At 35.6% G+C, this 21,698-nt stretch overlaps 1 protein-coding gene across 2 annotated transcripts in view; it reads right to left on the reverse strand.

Annotated features, from left to right (window-relative positions):
* Positions 1 to 21,698, reverse strand: part of LOC121431750 — a 46,852-nt gene that overhangs the window by 18,316 nt on the left and 6,838 nt on the right. The window contains exons 7-13 of one of the 2 annotated variants that reach the window (XM_041629445.1): positions 21,008 to 21,074; positions 20,075 to 20,151; positions 18,967 to 19,039; positions 15,876 to 15,965; positions 10,709 to 10,873; positions 7,354 to 8,272; positions 6,675 to 6,832 (exon numbers count right to left, since the gene is read on the reverse strand). In XM_041629445.1, the coding sequence (XP_041485379.1) occupies positions 6,675 to 6,832; positions 7,354 to 8,272; positions 10,709 to 10,873; positions 15,876 to 15,965; positions 18,967 to 19,039; positions 20,075 to 20,151; positions 21,008 to 21,074 (1,549 nt within the window). The remainder of the gene's footprint in view (positions 1 to 6,674; positions 6,833 to 7,353; positions 8,273 to 10,708; positions 10,874 to 15,875; positions 15,966 to 18,966; positions 19,040 to 20,074; positions 20,152 to 21,007; positions 21,075 to 21,698) is intronic. The other variant, XM_041629446.1, reaches the window with a different exon arrangement.

Genomic DNA, 21,698 nt, shown 5'->3' on the forward strand with positions numbered 1-21,698 from the left:
TTCAGGTACCCTGGAGTGCTTATGTTCACTCTTTCCTTTTTCGCCCACCACCATTGAATACATGTATGCACCGAAAAAGGTGTCTAGGGTAGATAAAGTGCCGGTTATTTTAATTTTCAGTTAATGGCGGCCATCTTAGACGCCATCTTAAAAAATAACCACTTTCCAGGATACGGATTTTGGTGAATTTTTAGTATGTTATTTTTTAGATCAAATAGTACCAAAAAACGTTGACAAACATTTTTGTTACAAGTTTTGGGGGTCAAAATAGAGTAAAAATGGGTGTAGAATGGCGGCCATTTTGTTTTTGCCAATTTGAGGATTTTAACATCACAATCAAGGTTGGCAAACAGCTAATTTGGACTCAGTGCCCTCAAATTATGTTAAAACACTTCTCAATTCAGCATTAACACGATTTGCCTAAGGCAGTCTACTTTTCTCAAATCTGGACCTGACTAGGCTACAGGCTTTGACAAGGAATCCAAACAATCATCCCAACGACTAGAATATTCTCCACTTTTCTGTAAATTCAGTGAGTGGAAGTGTTTTTCCCCAGTACAGGTTACATAATAGTCTACATACTCAGAAGCCGAATCAATACAAAATCTCATTAGTTAGTCAGGGACAGAAAATTAATTTCATAAAGTTCCATGAGAAAACCCAAAAAATCAATTTGAACAGTAGAATACTATCTATTTCTCTCAAAAGTCAGTGAGAAGAAATATTATTTCCAGTACAGGCTGCATACATGTATGTACTCACAAGAAGAATCTGTACAAAAATCATGGACAGACATGCACATTGGAGAAAATGTCAAGGTTGATGGCTACAAAAATTTCCACCGCAGATCGAAATTCAATTAGATTAACCACAAGATCATTTTCCATTTCTCCTTGGTTGGTCAGTGGAATTTTTTCCCCACTACACACTATATTCCAGGGAGGTGTTTCACAAAGATTTAAGTATGACTTAGGTCGCACTTAAATGTCGACGCGTACAAGATATGCAACGCGCAATCTTATTGATCAATACGCAGTAGTGCGCGTCCTCTTGGCATGATCTGACCAATGCTGTCATGCCTTTTATTTTGCGCGCAACTAGGCATTTAAGTGCGACTCTAAGTCATACTTAAATCTTTGTGAAACACCCCCCAGGTAAAATATCACTCACAAGTGGAATCCATACAAAAATCTGAATTAGTTAGTCATGGGTAGACATGGGCAAATGTTAAGGCTGATGGCTACTAAAAATAAATTTGCATAATACTACAGTATGATATGACTCATGCACATGCGTTCCAGTACAAAGGCTATAAGAATAATGTTCTGAAGAAAATACAAGTCATGGAAGTTGTTGAAAGTTTATAACAACCCCAGTAAGTGTCATAACTCAATAATGATGATTTATTAGTGGTCATTTGGTGTATATATATATATATATATATATATATATATATATATATATATATATATATATTGTAAAGAAATGGATGAAGAGAACAATGGTAGGCGTAGCTTAAATCAAGGTTCCCCAGAGCTATCTACCCTTTGGAAAAATTGTGATGCCGAAAAAATGTCGCTGCCGGGAATCGAACCCGGGCCCCCAGCTTTGAACGCCGGTGCCTTAACCACTAGACCACAGAGACGGTTAGTAGCTAGGGCGAGCCCGATCCGATTGACCGTCAGATAGACAGATTTTCGACACTATACCAATTATATATTCCTTCACCCGACAAAGGAATATATAATTGGTATAGTGTCGAAAATCTGTCTATCTGACGGTCAATCGGATCGGGCTCGCCCTAGCTACTAACCGTCTCTGTGGTCTAGTGGTTAAGGCACCGGCGTTCAAAGCTGGGGGCCCGGGTTCGATTCCCGGCAGAGACATTTTTTCGGCATCACCAATTTTTCCAAAGGGTAGATAGCTCTGGGGAACCTTGATTTAAGCTACGCCTACCATTGTTCTCTTCATCCATTTCTTTACAATATTTAAATAAAAAAGAGTTGCCAAAAGCTGTTGTACATGTATAACTTTACACATTTATATATATATATATATATATATACAGTTCGTATTAAAAAAAACGGGACAGTTTTGAAAATTCTATGAAAATTTTGTTTCAAATTATTATATCTATATTTTGATGTTCATAGATGCTCTAAAATCTTATCTTTGAAATGCCATTTAAAAAAATAAATTTTGTTCATGCTTGAGCAAACACGGGACGTTTTTGTCGGGGGATCAAAAAGAGGCTTGCACCAAAATGGCAGAAATGAGAAATTTGATGATTTGACTTTTGGCTAATCAGCAGACTTCCTCTTAATCTTTTTATTATCTTTGCCATAATTTTCGAATTATGCTGTCAAATTTCATTTACAAATTCATTTATTTACCTGAATTATATTGCTTTTCATTTAAACTTCTTTTACCTTTGAATTTTCCTTCATAAGTAAGAAAAGAAGAGACTTTTTGTCAACCCAAGCAAGAAGATTTGCATTATTAATTGGGAGAATTTGTAATTATTCAAATCCTTTTATTATGTGAAACAAATTACGTTATGGTACCTTTAATAATTATTATGTGAAACAAATTATGTTACGGTACCTATAAAAGACATGAATTCTATTTTCAAGGGGTTATTGAATCTTTTACCAAGTTTAATTATGTGCTTGACTGGACAAACAGGAAAAGATTCCTGTCTTTCAATGGCAATGGTGTGTTGAGTAAATTTTGAAGGAGCAAGATATGGCAGATCTGGTAAAATGTATTAGTATTAAAAAGTTGTGAAGCGAGCAAGCAAAAAATTTCACTTTTTTATTAAATATCCATTTTTGTGATTTTGACATAATATTGAGAAAACGATATCATATTTCACTTTCTATGTTTTCTGTTATTTTCCTTTCCACTTTTTCTTCCTTGGTCATAATATAATTTTTTTTGGGGGGGGAGTACCCCGAGCCCCCACCCCTCAGTATACCACTGTTTAAAGACACCATAACCTTTGTAGCACACAATGAAAGGATTTGAAAAAAAAACATGCTCTCCCATACTTTGGTTTTTAAAAAAAATGTTCTTGCCTAGAAATATTCAAAGCTAAAAGAGAACATATTAAAAAGGAACAACAAAAGAACTATTCAAGCAAATAAGTAGATTTGGAAATGAATTTTGACAGCATAATTCGAAAAATATGGCAAAGATAATGAAAAGGTTAAGAGGAAGTTTGCTGATTAGCACGAAGTCTGACCATCATATTTATAATTTTATGCCATTTTGGCGCAAGCCTCCTTTTTTACCCCAGACAAAAACATTCCGTGTTCACTCAAGCATGAACGAAACTAAATTATTTAAATGGCATTTGAAGGATAAGACTCAAGAGAACGTATTGACACCAAAATATAGAGATCATAATTTGAAACAAAAATTTTATAGACTTTTCAAATCTGTCCCGTTTTTTTTATACGCAATGTATATATCAGGGGCAATATTTGTCATTCGGGGCACTGAATCAATCTCATCCCCATTACTTTCATCTGATGAGTGTGATTTGGCTCTAAAGATGTACATACATGTAACACACATGATTGCATTATCTGTGCCCCGTATACAAAGCTTAGCAACTGATCATAGGGCTGCTTTCAATGATTTATTGCATTGATTATTGTGTATGATCAACCGTAAAAATCAGCTTCATGAACGATCAATATAAAGTTACAGGCCCCTAGTCTGAAAAAAATACTTTGGCCCTTATTCTGAAGTCGGGTTTAATCTAAACTCTGGTTTTAAGCTGTAGTTTAACTAAGGAAAGCCAGTTGTCACATAAATCTCCAACAGTAGAGGTTCAATGTATCAGCTCATTTGACTCCAAAAACATTATTAACTGCCTGGGAAGGATAAGTAGGCTACATGTATGACAATTGTTTTCACCATTAATTAGTGAATAGCACAGTTAACATGAGAAAAAATCACTGTAAACAAAATTTTGAAACGTTTGGCTTTCCATAACTTGAACACAGAGTTAGACCATGGTAAAGTTAAACCTGACTTTTTAGGAGCTTACGCGATTATAATGTAAATGTATTGTACACAGTTTTCTCTTGTGTGAAATATCATCTGTGATGAATGACCTCGTGTGTGGGTAATTATGTACTAAATACATTGTAGCATGGTAGCAAATGAGCTCTGGGGGTTAGTACTAAAAACAGTGGCACTACAAAATAACAAATGGGCAATTCCATGCGAGAAAAATCAGCCATTTTCACAACATTTTTCAACCTGCTGTCTGAACGAACAAAGAACTTCTATTTGCTTTGTGGCAATATTAAAGTACTATTGGGTAGACATGCAAAAAACTGACAACCAACAAAAATATGTTGTCCATAGGTGAATTAGAGCTTAAAATGTACGGGACATTTCTGCGTCCCGTACGACACACATTTTTTCCTATAATTTACCCATAATCAATTTTTTGTGTGTTGGTTATTAGTTTTTCACATGACTACCCACAATAGCTTTATCACTGACAAAAAAGAATATTTTATTGCTCAAGCGTATGGCTAGGAAACTATAGAAATTGTTGTTAAAATGTCCCGTATGACACGTATAGAATCGCCCAATATGAGTCAGACTGGTTGCAAACACATGTAGATAAATTGCCACTTGATCTATACCCCCTTTGCCTACTTTTCTTTTAGTCCAGCCCACATGGTCTAATCCTACAACCTGTTTGACCATTTGATCTAAAATAATACCGATATTATCATTTTGTCTAATTTCCAGTTGAGTTATACATATAAGCACAATGTCTAATATCCACTTTATATGTGCTGTTCATGAACCAAATTTTTATTCTAAGATAAAAGTACAAAATAATGAGTAGACACATTAACCAGGGCTGGATTTCAATACAATAGTTAAGCTAGAATTTTAAGTATTTACTAAGTATTTGCTGAAGTGAAATACTTATAAAACCTCTTTGGTATTCAATTTTATTTTTTGGTCAGCTGCCTACCTGGCTTACATGTAAGTCTGGCTTGCATCATGCAGTTTACAAAATATATGTAATTGACCGTGTTGTGCATGGCTGGACTGAATACATACACTGCAAATTATTTGACTTTGGTTTTATGATAGTATTTGCTTATAAAGTTTGGGTAAAATGAAATAAGAGATCTGAATATGAAAGCATTTTGCTTTAATAGCCAAGTAAAATACTAAGTAATTTACTTAGTCAATCAATACTTAGAATTGAATACCGCCCCAAGACTAAGTGGGTATTAGACCAAGGTTGGTGAAGACCAAACAGCAATTAGACCAAAACAAAAGTGGACCAAGTGAAATTAGCCCATGTGGTATAAGACCAAATTAGTCCAACTGCTGGTAGACAAAGTAAATATACACTATTTCATAACTGTAGCTGTGAAATACAAGTATAGTATGACACAGTGGATGTGCTTGGAGAAGAATACCAGGTGAGTGTTTCATAAAGCTGTTCATAAGTTAAGAACAACTTTAAGAACAACTGGTGATCCTTTCTCATGCGCTAAATAATCATGAATGAACATTCAATGGTGAATATCATTTACAACAAGAAAGGATCACCAGTCACTCTTAACTTACAAACAGCTTTATGAAACACCCACCAGGGGCAAAGGTGGGTGTGAAATACAAGTATAGTATGACACAGTGGATGTGCTTGGAGAAAAATACCAGGTGGGTGTTTCATAAAGCTGTTCATAGGCTAAGAGCAACTTTAAGAACAACTGGTGATCCTTTCTCATGCGCTAAATAATCATGAATGAACATTCAGTGGTGAATATCATTTACCACAAGAAAGGATCACCAGTCACTCTTAACTTACGAACAGCTTTATGAAACACCCACCAGGGGCAAAGGAAAATCTGACTCCTAAATTTAAAAGTGGCACTGGTAGTGGTAAAGAGGCAACATAACCCTAACCCTCCCTATATATTGCTGCAGTGCTCAATTCAAAATCCAATAAGGGTCCACAATATGACAATTATTTCCAAGCAGAAATACAAATAAAAAATATCTCTTTTCAAAATTTCCTCAATATTCACAAGCCTTCAGAAGAGTATACATGCAGCTCTTAGAAACATTGTAAAGTGCTATGTCAATGTTGCATATCACTATTTACTCCAAGAAAGGTTAAGAATGGTCTATGTTTCAGTGGTCCTAGTATTTGGAAGTCTCCAAAGCAACATCTGTTCATCTCCTTCAGTACAATTATTCAAAAACAAACTGAAAACATGTACATGTATTTATTTTCTCTTGAATATCATTTTCAATTTTATACATTTTAAGCACTTGGAGAACAGAACTATTCTTTATCTTATATCACAAAGTGCTTTGTCGTTGTCTCTCTTGTTTTTCTTCCTTTTAATATACAAGTTCCTCTCTCTGAATACCGTAACTCAATTTCTTGTTAATGATACCATTGTTTCACTGCAGGAGCGACCGTTTCGATTAAGCGCTGCTGTGGACTATGTTTAAATGGAAAAGCATGATATAATTGCTAAATGTAGATATATACAGCTTGGGAAACAATCATTAGATATTATCACTGTGAAAGAAAGTGGTGCAATAACTATCTCCCAAACTGTATGCATACTAATTCAGACACAACATTAAGATAAAACAAATAATGCTCAGGATACCTTTTTGGTTAAGAAGTCCTCCCTAGCTTTTGCTTCATTGAGCTCTTGCCTAAGCTGTTTGCCCTCCGTGCCGATCGCTTCCAGCATAGAGAGTAGCTCATCGCCGCGACTGCCAGAGAGGTCAAGACCTTTTGGTATCATTATTGATAATTCTTCACCTAAAATTGAAAAGGAATGATTGTCAAAGACATTATATAGGTATGCCTCTATGAATTTCATGAAAATAAAAGACTTGGGATAGTATGCTGCAATGGCCTTGGATTATTCAAAGCTCTGCAATAAAATTTGTGAATACCAACATGACCAATATTTGACTTCTGGTGGGTGTTTCATAAAGCTCTTTGTAAGTTACAAATGAATTTACGAGCAACAGGTGATCCTTTCTTGTGGTAAATGATACACACCTGATTTGCATTGATGTTGATATACTTCGTAAGAAAGGATCACCAGTCCTTCCTAAAGTCACTTGTAATTTTATGAACAGCTTTATGAAACATCCGCCAGGACAACCATACCAACTTGATAATATTTTTTGTAATTCAACAGAGATGTCAATATTAACAATTAAAGTGATATTGCAGTATTAAACCAACCTTTATAATAATAATAATGGTCATAGATCTACGGCTTTGCAACTCCCTACAATACATGCCCCCAAAACAATGATGAACCAGCTTACCTCTCCTTAACAGAGCAAGATCCTCAGTGGTGAAAGACTTCTCAATAGAAGAGTCTGCTTTATTTGTTTTCTTCTCATCCTCTTTGGTTCTTCCTCCACTTATTTGTCTTTCGGCAGTTCTTGCACCATCTCCATCTTCTCTTACAAAGGCGCAAATCCTGCTGTTCACTTTCACATCCACTTTCTCATGTTCTTTGATCCCCTCTTCTTCTTGATCTTCTCTTTGTTGTTGTTCACTAAATCCTCTTTCTTGTTCTTCCCTCAATCTCAAATTGTCTTCAGTGGCTGATGTTGGCATTTGCTTGTTTTCTACTTCAGCACTGGTTTGATTTTTCTCAATCTCAGTTGATATCCTATCATCCCTAATCCTTGTGCTTTGTATTGGTAAAGTCCTGTCGCCCATAGCAACATCTTTTACCATCTTTTCCTCTAGCTGCCCCTTGTTCACCTCATTATCTTGTTCAATATCTGAAAGGTCTAGATCTACTCTGTTCTCAGCCTGTTTTGTGCTATTTTGATCACGACCAACTTCCTGCATTCCTCTTTGTCCATGCTGCTGTTTGGCCTCTTGCTTCAGGGACCCTCCAGCATGCCCCCTCTGTCTGATCTCACCAGCATCACTGACTCCATCCCTCTGATGGTTCCGCTCAAGGAACTGCTTCTGCTTTGGGTTTGGCGTACTCGTCTGGACAGGTTGGATCGTCGAGAGCTTCTGGGTCTTGCGGACAGGTATTCCTGAAGGCATCTTGAAGCCCTTGTCCGTTGACGATGCCATCTGCTTCTGCTCATCCGTTTCTTCCTGGTGTCGCTTTCTTGAGGAACTCTCAGGGATAGGTGCACTGTCTTCAGTCCTGGATGATGGGGGTTGATGCAGCCTAGCACTTGATACAGGAATCTTACTTGGTAATGGCGCAGTTTTCTACATAGGAAATAATAGAAACACTCAATCAGTAATCAAAATATCGAAGTCTGGTTCAATGATAAATTCTTGGTCATAGTCTTTACAATAGATTTTGTCTACATGTAGGGCCCTAGACCACAAAAATTATTGCTTGACTGAAGGGCTGATTTTTATGTGTGATTACATTGCTCATAACATGCAATTGATCATACAGATCAACTTTGCAATCAATTGCTATAAAGCTTTGGGATATGGACCCCATGTGATGAACAATCATCAGGACCAGATTCATATCAATCTTTATCGATATATTCTGAAAATGTTCTATACTGAACTTGCTTTTTATCATGGAAATATCACTATTTCAGTTGCTTATCAATAGCTTATAACTTGTCATTAATAATCACAAGTTTATTGAAATGGGACAAAAGATCCATGAGTTAATTAATAATATATATGGTCATGCGTCATGAGCTCGCCCCCCAAAAAGGGTGGTGCTGTTCCACAATTTGGCTTCGTGCTATAGTAATTCTTGATTATTTTCAAAACCATAGAGGCTATTCCAACAAATTTAGTATCATTTTAAAGCTGAATTAATAAGGCAATAGCCTGGAAAGTTTCATTGCTGTAGACTTTATAGAACTTGAGTTATAGCTCTCAAAAGTCAGGACACCAGAGGTGATGAGGGGTGGTGCCGGAAGCGGGGCCCCCGGAAGCGGCGCCGCCTGTACAAAGTCAATGGGAAAACGCAATTTTGGGGAAAACATCAATATTTTTGTCAAAACTTGGCCTAAACCTACAAACTTGGTATCAAATTAAAGCTAACATACTCTACTTTACTGTCTAATGATTGAAAAGTAGGTTTGGCCATGTCATAGACCTATGTGTTAAGGTTGAAACATAAAAATCTGATAAATTTGCAATGTCTTAATTTTGACATTTCTTCCAGATTGACACATATTTGAATGACAGTTATTGTTAGCACTAAACTTGCATCAATTACAAATAAAAAAACACTTCCAAAAATTCTGAGGGGATGAAAATACTGCTTAGTATTAAGGCAAATCATCCAAATTATTAACTGTCAAAGGTCAATGACCTTCAAACATCCAGAAAATGTGTTACAAATTTTAGAAGGTTTAGCATTATTTTCTTAAAAGCACCAAGTTTGTACATCCTCACTGATGTCTTATTACACATTCATGTATACAGATATTTCACTAAATACACACACTGACATTAAACAATAAGTGTCTGTGTGAAATTTTCAAATGGACATAACCTACCTCAAATGCTATCATACCAAAGGACTGCATACTATATTTTGGCTTTGAACTCATCAAAACCCGCCATGGCTTTAAACTATCAAACACAGACTATGTGGATACATGTATAATGTGTGCAATTGCACTTTAGAAAGTTCTTTCATGAAGCTGCAGTAGTCATATAAATTTATGTATGTTTGTACATACAGCATCTGCAAACTTGTTTCAGTCTTTACTCCTGAACCTATAGACATTGTCTCTTGCATGTCATCATCACTTGGCAGATCATTGTAATAAGAGCCTCAGTAAGCAAATTGTGTAACTTACATTTCAATTGTTACTTTTCCTTTGAATTGTTTATGTACCTACATGTACCATCAATTCCTTTTAAAATGTTAATAACTTGATTCTGATGTACAAGGCAAAGAAAACCCAACAAATGTTGGTATTGCAAGCATTATAACACCTGATATATAGTATACGATTCCTGAAACGCATGATTTTTTTTGGCTAAACTCAGGGTCAATTTTCAGATCATTAATTGAACATGAACCCTACACAATTATATATTGTTAGAAAGGTCTGAATGTGTTCTGTCATAATATAGCATTATTTTTGTCATAGGGGGATTACACAAAATTTTATGACAAAAACCATGAGATTAAAAAAAAAAAGAGAATTTCCCTATTCAAGTCCATGTAAAACTGTTGCCTTACACTTAATGCTATTTTTTAGTGCAGATTTGGATTCCTTGTGCAATTTCCTTTCAGAAAATGTATACTTTGGCTATCATAGGGTGTATACTTTGTCAGATGTTTTTAAATTTGAAAGTGCGTCGCGAAAGCAAAAATCACCATGTAACGCAAAAGGGGGCGACCTCATGACGCATGACCATATATATATACTAATATTACAATAAACAATGCATAAAGCCAATGGAGACTTGAAAAAGTCTAAATTACAAGAATGTGCAGTTGTACCAAAGATATATATGCAGAAGTGCTATACACCTAAAAGCTCCCTTTTATAAAAGGCAATTCAAATTTGGCATCCAAATACTGAAAATAGATATTTTATACGTTTACTCTTTCAGAAGAAATTTAACTTTTTTTGCTTCATTTTCCCAGAGTCAGGCAATATACTGTAAACATTTTGGCAAAAAATTATGCGTATGAAGTCCTGGGCTTACCTTCCGTACAACGGGTTGTGTGTTATCGCCCTCGCCCGTCACTGCGTCATGTGAGGGAGGGGTATGGTGGGAGGTGGACGAGGGGTGGGGCTTAGTGGATGTTGATGATACAGAGGGGGATCGCATGAATTTGAAGCTAAAAGTTTGGGATAGGGAATTAGCAGTCTGTGGGCGGGGTTAGTGGTTAAAAAGGGAGAGAGGAGATAAGGAGGAATACTACTTTAGAAAATGAAGCATATACACTGTACGTGTTAAACACAAATATTGAATACAATATAGAACACAATTTTTTCATACAATATAATACACAGCAATTCGGTATATATTTTTAATACAAGAAATTATTGTAAATATGCAATTGCGCGACAGTGATTTTCCATTTACAAAATGGCCTTTTCTGTTTCTCAAAATCTCTAATGCTGTTTAAAACTTGATCGAAAGGAATTCCATTTTGTCATAGAAAATGTGCGTGTTTGTTTTGCAAAGGTAAAATTAATTTTCACACAAAAAGGAAAGAACCAAATCAGATTGTCGATTTTTATACCAGGGCCCGCCTTACAAAGAGTTATGATTGATTCAATCAACCACAACTATGGAAAGCCAGCAATGTTAACATCTAAAATGCATGTTTATTTGAAGTATTTTCTAGATGTGATGTATAATCATACATTCAAAGCTATTTTCGAAAAAAAATTAAGTGTGCTTCTCTTTGTTTACAAAGGACATCATGCAAATTTCCAGGAGAAAAAATTATGACATTGTTGGGTTTCCGTATAGTTTAAGATGATAGGATAAATTATAACTCTTTGTAAGACGGGGCCCTGTAGACGGAATATCACTGTCCCTAAATTCATGGCAGTACAAACAACATGAGCAACTGCACATACGTATATCTATGGAAGATTAATAACCTTTAATATCACACACCATGCATCTAAACCAAGGGGTCATGTTCTAGTTCCTTAATGTCTTTTACTCTAATATATTAAAATCATATTTATCATACATCTGTGTGATACTAAATCCGTTTGAAAAATTGTTCCTAACATATTCTTTACTTTCCATTTCAAAAATGATTTCTGCAATTTCTGCAAATTTATATTGCAACAATAATTTACTACGTGATAAAAAAATCCCATGAAAGTTTATGGGACAATTAAATTTACCAGAATTAGTAACAGCGTACAGTCATGTATGAATTCAAGGGTAAATTACAATTGTCATGGCTTATTAAATGATGAATAAACATTTCTTTGTTTAATTTCTGCTCATTATTCGAATAAAAGTAGGTCATCATACCACAAACAACATCAAGGCAACTTGCTCTTGACCCCATAATGTGCAATAGTTAAACAAGCAATAGGGAAAACACAATGTACATGTACATGTATCTATTTAATAACTAGTGTCCCAAACCTTCTCATTAAAGGTCAAGTCCACCTCAGAAAAATGTTGATATGAATCAATAGAGAAAAATCAGACAAGCACAATGCTGAAAATTTCATCAAAATCGGAAGTAAAATAAGAAAGTTATGACATTTCAAACTTTCGCTTATTTTCAACAAAATAGTTATATGAACGAGCCAGTTACATGCAAATGAGAGAGTCGATGATGTCACTCACTCACTATTTCTTTTGTTTTTAATTGTTTGAATTATACAAAATTCCAATTTTTACGAATTTGACGATTAGGACCTCCTTGCCTGAAGCACAAAATGTTAAAATAATGGAATTCCACGTGTTCAGGGAGGAATGAAACGTCATTTCACATGAAAATGACGAGAAAATAAAAATATTTCATATTTCATATAATAAAATACAAAAGAAATAGTGAGTGAGTGATGTCATCAACTCTCTCATTTGGATGTAACTGGCTCGATCATATAACTATTTTGTTGAAAATAAGCGAAACTTTAAAATTCCATAACTTTCTTATTTTACATCCGATTTTGATGAAATTTTCAGTGTTATGCTTGTTGAATTTTTCTCTTTTTATTCAAATCAAGTTTTGTTGGAGAGGACTTGTCCTTTAAATTGTTGATCAACCAACATGTATATTTACATGCCTTTGTATAAAATTAATGTATTTATACTGTATATAAATTACGTAACCCTCAGGATAGCATGACCACTCTGCCTCGAGTTCACATGATGTTAACGAGCATTAGGTACCCTCATTTAAGTGTCGTGTGACGCATATTGGCCTCTTTCCAAGGCAATGGTGAGTAATGGAGAATAAATGTGTTTATTGGTCACATTGCAAAACTGACCCATATCGGACCCTGTACTACCGTAGACCCCAAAGCCCCTGACTTGAAAATGAAAATCCCTACCGACAATTTAATCTGAACTAAAATTGTATATACCTGCAAGTGTATATTTGCCATGTGATATGACAGTTATAATTGTCAATTATCCCATATATCAAAAAGAAATTAATAAAGAAATGAATCACTGTTACATGTAATTTACATTTTTCTTGTCAAGATGAAGGCCAATTTATCAAGCATGACTTCATTTATGAAGCAAAATATTAATAGCTGTCAATAATAGTATGATTGGTTGAACATAAAGCAATTATCTATTGAACAATAACCCAAGAATATATTTTAAGCATGGTAATATGGTTGTTAATAGAGTGTTAATGAAACCATAAGGGACATAAAAATGTGGGGCTCGTGATACAGATATATACAAGTAAGGTCCATTCAGACACAATGACATGCATCATAATATAATGTACATTTAATTCAAATGGCCCATAAATCACAACAATACAATATAGGATAAATAAGTTAATAATATTATAATATAAATGTACTGCATATAAATAGTGTGAATATGATCAAAATGCATATAATGAAGGAATTAATATTAGTATTTCCATACATATTACAACCACCCGGTCACACATTTACCATTCAAGTTTACTTACATGGTTTTATATACCCTCACTTGTAAAACATATTGTCTCATTTACACTAATCATTGATTTTCAGTAATGAACTTTCTTTGTTGTGGTAAATGACCATAATTTTAATGCAAAATGGAGGTAACAGGCCTGTGAGTGGGGTTTCAAAAAAATAGCGGAAAAATTCCGCTGAACTGCGTTGGCTCACTCATCAATACATCGACTGAAGAGCTTGGAGGCCCGTAAGTACAGACAACGTATTTTAGCAGTAACGTTAGATCTAACAGTGGAAACCCGATTTTCCGATCGTTTTTTTGTACATAAAATGTCACATAATGAAAAAGAAATCACATCCATATTTACGAAAAAATGTTTAAAATTCATAAATATCGTACCTTAGACCGCAGTTACCGCTAATTCCTTTGAAATAATGATCGAAACATCGTCATCTTCGATCCTTTCGTTGGTCAACGTAAGTTTCCATCTTGGATGACGTCATCATCCTTACAGACGTATTTACCAGTCGCAAAATATCGCGATTTGAGCCGCTGCTTTGCGCTTGTATGCCAACAACGGCAACGGTGCACGGTGTGATCCGCGCATAGAGATGTATATATCTCTATGGATCCGCAGCAGTTTCATTCGAAACTTCGCGAAGGCAAAATACAAGGCCCCGTAACGTGTATATTCACAACACACACATTCTGCTCGCATCCATTTACCTAGACTTGTTTTCCAGCCGTTTTGGATAAAATAGCGGAATTTTGACTAAGAAAAAAAAACGGAAATGAAACACAGGAAAAAAGCGGAAATTGAAATCGGTCTTAAAAATGAAAATAGCGGATTTCCGCTAAATAGCGGAGATTTCACAGGCCTGAGGTAAATACTGCCCACTTTCTCAAATCAATAATTATTAGATGAATCAGACCTTCATTTTTGAGGAGCGTGATCGCGCCGGTGCTCCTACCGCGCTCCTAAAAAAAAATAAGGAGAGCTAAAAATTGCGCTCCTAAAAAAAAAAAAAAAAAAAAAAATTGCTAAAATTTCACATTTCACATCTTTAAATCCATGAAATTGCCTTCTTTTTTCCATAATTCCTTGAAATTACTTTGATTTAGTTGAAAACTATCAGAAAAATGAAGAATATTCATCTCTCTCCCGACTCTGATTTTAATTTAAACTCGGTCAATATTGCAGTCCCATGTAGTCCCGTATGTTGATTTTCATGGCAACACCATGGAAGTCTATGTGGGACTACAATATTTACCGAGGTAAGTTGAAATACAGTCAAACCTGTATTAGTGGCCACCTGTCTATAGTGGCCTTCTGCCTATAGTGACCACTAAAGCAGTCTCCCATGGATGCAGATTGTGTGTTTTAGAACCTGTCTATAGCAGCCACCTGTCTATAAAGGCCACATTTTGTGTTTCCCTTGGGTGGTCGCTATAGACAGGTTTCACTGTATCAGAGTCGGGAAAGAGGTGAATATTCTTCATTTTTCTGATAGTTTTGAACTAAATCAAAGTAATTTCAAGGAATTATGGAAAAAATAAGGCCATTTCATGGATTTAAAGATGCAAAATGTGAAATTTTAGCAATTTTTTTTTCAATTTATTTTTCATTTTATTATTATTTTATTATTATTTTTTTTGGCAGGAGCGCGTACGACATCTTGTACATGTACGTGACCCAGGCCTAGTTTCACCACAGATTACTTAATAGCTAACACAGCTATTGCATACAATGTTAAGAAAAATCTACAATTTATCATACATGTATTGTAATGAATTGATTTGAGCTTCTCACGGAGAGCGATAATTGAGCTCCTCAAAAAAATAAGGAGAGCGATTTATTGAGCTCCACAAAATTATAAACGTGAAGGACTGATGAATATGCAACATTTTTACAGCACTTAACAAAAGTGTTTCTAAGCACTGCCTACGATTACCCTGGCTTTAGCACGGCTGATCAGACGCTCGAGCATTCAAGGAATTCCTTCCTGCCAGGTACCCATTCTTATACTAAACCTGGTTGGAGTGGCAAATGTAGATAAACCGTGAGTGCTGCGGGGGAATTTGAACCCCGGATACTTATCCACTGAGCCACAACAAATCAAGTACAATAAAAATTTCTTAATATTTTATTTTTACATATCATAAACTGTATAAATAGGACAATATATAATGTTTATATGGCAAGTGAGGGTACATGTACATTGTATAATGCAGAAGATGAAAACAAAACAGGCTTATTTACCTCTTCTGTCAATCCTTCCGGAAAGCCTGCTGAGGTGTTTATATCAGAACTCTTCTCCGAAGGATCATTATCAGTAGCAAGCTGTGTTACCTACAATACAGAAAAGCATGAAAATTGATTTATAATGGGGAGTGTTTCATGAAAGAACTTGTGGGTATTTTGTGTGTGACTGAGGTTTTTTTTCAAACGTTTATCAGATATGATTATTCTTGTCTGGGACCGACCTTTTACGTCGCCATCTGAAAGACAGGACCAGGTTGCATTTTAATAAAGCTGTTGGTAAGAGCGACTTTAAGAACGACTGGTGAACCTTTCTTACGCGCATAACTTTTGCCAATGAATATATACCATTTTCCACAGGACCAACCTTAAACGTCACCCTCCGAAAGACAGGACAAGGCGGCATTTTAATAAAGCTGTTGGTAAGTTAAGAACGACTGGTGAACCTTTCTTACGTGCATAAATTTCGCCAATGAATATACCATTTTCCACAAGAAAGGATCATCAGTCGTTCTTAAAGTCGCTCTTAACTTATGTACAGCTTTATGAACACCCGCCAGGGCTCAAACCTCTGCAACAATTTGTATCTTCCCCATGTACATGTAAATGTAGCTGGGATTATAGGCGCACACCACAATGCCCTGTTGCGAGTGTTTTATCTGAAAAGGGGCCCGTAACACAAAGCTTAGCAATGATCATAGAACATTTTTCCACGATTGACTACACTGTACAATCAGTTGTGAAAATTGACGTGTACGATAATCGCTAACCTTTGTGTTATGAGAACAAGGTCTGTTTTATATGACAGTTACAATTATAGTAACATCTGGACGCTTTCGCCCCTCAGCCAATCAAAACCAAGGAAAGGTGTCAAATCTGACAACTTGTTGGATGACAAATGTTTGTGATAAGTCCCTCTGAGGAGTCAGGGTTCCCAGCTTTTCAAGAAAACAAAATTCCCTGATGGAGTTTTTAAATTCTCTGATAATTATTAAAACCCATTCAGTTTCACATGTTTTCTATTAAAAGTTGCTGCAGTGAATTACAGGTATTTTCAGAATAAAAACAATAATGTAAAACTAATTAGTACCACCATAACCAGTCATTTCATGGATGTTGTTTAGATTTGCAAAAAAACTTAACAGAGTCTGACTGACTACCATGCTTTCGAGTTTTGGGCTGATCAAAATTCCCTGATTTTTCCCTCATTTGAGGCATTTTTCCCTGATTGGATGTATTTTTAAAATCTAATTCCCTGATTTTTCCCTGACTGGGAGTGTTCCTTGTAGCAAAGAGTCTGTGATTTTCACTGGCAAATGTTATAAGCTAATGGAAATCCAGGGGAGCGTTTCATGAAAGGACTTGTCGGACGTTTTATCCGACAAGTCCTGTTTTATCCAACAATTACTTTAGTAACAGTGCTTCTCAACCAATCAGAATCCAGGAAAGTTGTCAGATTTGACAACTTGTCGGACAAAAATATTGATGAAACACCCCCTGACCTTGCATCTGATTGGCTGAGAGCAAAGTAGTCAGAGAAAATCACCGTCAAAACATTCCATGTAACTCCCCTAGAAGTGTAGAAAGGCACATCTTTTCTTCATCTTGCCAAACTGTCTTCTAAATTTGACACACTGTATCTTTGCAATCTGCAAATGTACTAGTTACAAATTGCTTTTGCATCTGAAAATATATATATTTAAAAATATGCTTTTAAATCTAGATGTCACAAAAATCTTTCACTCTCGCATATACTTATTTTACAACTCATCTCAGTGTTTTCTTTCTTCTTGTTCCGTGTGTTAGTTTGTTTGTAATTGACTTACTGTATATGCGACCTTTGCATTCTTTTCTTGATTCATTTATCCTTATGTCTTGTCAATATGAATCACTGTTTTGCAAGCCATAGCCATTAGGCCCGTTTCGGGTACACGTGTACACGCACGGTCAAGTCAGTGCACGTGTACTAAATTCCATCACCGTGTACACGGTAGCATCTGCATAAACAAGCTCACAGCCTCACATTAAATCTTAGTTCTCAGACACTGCACATGTTTTAATTACTAATATGTCAACATATTTCAATTAATCCAGAGTGAGTTCACTTCCAAAATCGCCAATTTAATCCACATTCTTTCTGGAGACTCACGTTTTTGTACCACGAAATGGGTCTGCTCCGGTCTCAAAAGCTCGAAAGCGTTGCTCAATCACACTCAGAGTCAATTTGAGAATCACCAATTGCGATAGCGATCATCGCTACAACTTACGTGTTATACGCTCGCACACAAAGCCTACAAACAAACGCTCTTCAAATTGGCAACATAATAATGAAAATTAATCGATAACTTCAGTTACACTTATTCTGCAGCGATCTGTGCATGCATGTACGGTACAGTATACAAAATGCGCATCCAACGAGCGTCGGCGCTAGCTAGGGCCCTGCACTGATTTTCTTTTGCATTCTTTATTAATTTAATGCGCTGCTAAGCCGAGTAAACTTTTAATTTGCACCAATTTTTGTGGATTGATACTTCAAACTTCTCAGGTAAGCTTTAAAACCGTGACTTAGGCTATATAGACCCCTTTTTATGACATATTGATGCGGGTCCGTTTCGACATGAAAACAGAACTCGCTCTCACAGTGTTTACAACGTGTACACGACCGAAAAACACGCCGTGTACACGTGCATCAAAAATGGACTTTCAAAACGGGCCTAATCGCCATAGGCAATTCCCTTGCTATATTCTAATGTATAAAATTGCTTTGTATTTTATGAAATTGATATATAAATAAATTGAATCAAGTAAAGTCATTATTAAAGGCAAAGTAGAATCACTACAAGGGGGAATTCACCCTTCGAGGAAGAAAATATTTGGAAGGAATAAAATAGAGATAGAGAATGAATTATGTTGCTCATGACTGTAAAGGAAAGAAATAAATATCTTAATAGTGAACTGGAGTGAATATATCACACAACGAAGTCATGTGCATGCATTATTTGTAAACTTACTCGGGAGCAAGTAGCAATAAACCAGTTTTGAAACTCTATGTAATCTTAGTACTGTTGATGACTACAAAGCATTTTATTACCTTTCTGCGGAGAAGTGCAAGATAGATAGTGAGGGCATGTTCCTCTACTGTCCCTCTTATTACATCTGCTGGGCTGTAAATAAGAAAACACAAATTTTGATGAAATAATGCACATAAATGTAAATGGACCATTCTATGACACAATTCTGTTCCCATGTATCTGAAGTTTGTGCGGCTGTTTTGAACTTGTCTTTAAAATACCAGATCTATCACCTCAACTTTTTAAAGCAGAGCTAAAAGCTTTTGGACAGGGTCAATAATGTGAATAATGGACGAGTATAATCTAATCTTAAAGAAGCACAGTAGCCATTTCATATTTTTTCATCCCCAAACAGGGTTTTTCAAAGTGGGGGGGGGGCTGACCATGCAAAAATCACAATCATACGGTCATTTTACATTTTTTTACACGGTTTTTAAAAAATTTGCCTATTTCATGCTTTGGAATAGGTTTTATATAAAAAAAACCCAACACATACTTAATTTTAATTGGGGACCCGATCAAATTAAATTTTCAGGTAAATCCGCAAGTCATCCTTTAAAACGTATTTTTTATTTCTAATCCTCCTCAGCACAACTGTTTTAGAGCATACAGATTTACATAATCTAGTAATGAATTGAAAAATGATTGACGCATTTGAAGTGATTCCTTAAAGGTCAAGTCAACCTCAGAAAAATGTTGATTTGAATCATTAGAGAAAAATCAGAGAAGCGCAATGCTGAAAATTTCATCAAAATCGGATGTAAAATAAGAAAGTTATGACATTTCAAAGTTTCGCTTATTTTCAACAAAATAGTTATATGAACGAGCCAGTTACATCCAAATGAGAGAGTGGATGATTTCACTCACTCACTATTCTTATTTTACATTCGATTTTGATGAAATTTTCAGTGTTATGCTTTTTGAATTTTTCTCTTTTTATTCAAATCAAGTTTTTGTTGGGGTGGACTTGTCCTTTAGTTTAAACAACAAGCCACCAAATGTGTATAAAGTTTTCAAAACTTACAATATACACTTTAGCTTCATGAAATAGCCCTAACTTATACTTCTAGTCATATTTTTGTTGCTGTATGTTTGCCTCCATTGTTCAATTTAAGATACCGACATTACCTGAGCAAAGACTTGGTAATTCCAAAATGTTCTTCCGAAGCAATCAAGGCACTAGTCAAGTTGTTCACATACGTCTCCTAAAGTAATTGAAAAGCAAGGAATGAAATAAAACAAACAAAAAAGATGATAGAAAACATAGAATCTATTTTTTCTTTGTATAGAATACCACTATTTTTCTATCAAATACTGTAATGTTTTACTTTCTAGGATACGATTGCTAACTTGGCCCTGCAACATAGGAGGGTCTTTGCATAGATTGTCATTCATATCATCAAAATGCTGTGACCTGTTCTACATGTATGAGGAATAGTTATTGTTAATTTTTATCTACCAACTTATTGACATAATTCATCATTTCAATCAATTCTGATGATGTCAAAATATACTAATATTCTTCTCTCCCTAACTCTTCTTTTCCTTCTCTTGTTTTGTACATTCTGTTTTCTCTTCTTTCTCCTCCTCCTTCTGCTTTGTCTTCTCCTTGTTGTTTACATCATCATCCTCCTCATATCATCATCCCATCCTCATCATCTTCATCACCATCAACCTCATCATCATCATCGCCATCACCATCATCACCATCATCATCATCATCGCCATCATCATCCTCACCATCATCACCACCACCACCACCACCATCACCATCATCACCCTCATCACCACCATCCTTACCACCATTATTATCTCATCCATTATCATAAACACTGTTTCATCATCCACAAGATCACAATCATTATATTGATACTACAAACACTGTACAAAGTGATCCCCATCCTCTTCACTAGCAAGGATATCATGATACAAATAGTCTGTGACCATTCCCGAGTATTTTGCTCTGAGCCAATCACATGCAAGGATTTCAGTAGCTTATAACAAATATTCAGTGAAAGTCACTGACTATTTGTTTCATGAAATGCTCCCCTGGTCACTTACCGCACTGCTGTTTGAATAGCTACAGAAGAGCCCAATCAGTTCTGCAAGCTTGTTGTTCTTCTCAAAGCTGTATGATTTATAGGAAAATGGCAGAATTTCAAATAAAGTCAATTGAGAAAGAATTACAGCGTATCTTCACTGTGAAAAAGCACAACAATAAATGGTGAATAGTCCAGTCCAGTTTCGATACTAGCTCAAGAACGATGTGTCGCAATCCAGCACATCACCAAAGGTCAATTTCTGTAGCAGATGGCAAAAAAGGGACCATTACAAATTGCTCCTTTTTCAGAAATATATTGAAAATCAGCAGAAATCTTCTTCTCTGTTTCACACACATATTAACATATTCAAGGCAGATGATCAGAGTGTGATCAATATCCTCTATGCTACCTGTTGCCACCATTGGACATGACCTTCAATTAATTCTGCCTTCCAAATGTGTTACTTCCTTGACAGCTCAGAGATATGTGAACAACTCTTGTGTATACATGTACAAGCACCTTGAGTACTTCTCTAAGTGGGTTTGGTGACAACCAAGTTTTAATCTTAAATCTTTACATGCCGCTGTTGCCAAAAGGCACCAAATAAATCACATGAATCCCATAGACTTGCAATTCAACAGGCACGTTTAATTAACCCTCACAATGCCATCAGAGACGCAGATGTTGAAAGACATATGGCATAAAATGCC

This window comes from Lytechinus variegatus, chromosome 18 (genome assembly GCF_018143015.1).
Source record: "Lytechinus variegatus isolate NC3 chromosome 18, Lvar_3.0, whole genome shotgun sequence".
Taxonomy (NCBI): Eukaryota; Metazoa; Echinodermata; class Echinoidea; order Temnopleuroida; family Toxopneustidae; genus Lytechinus; species Lytechinus variegatus.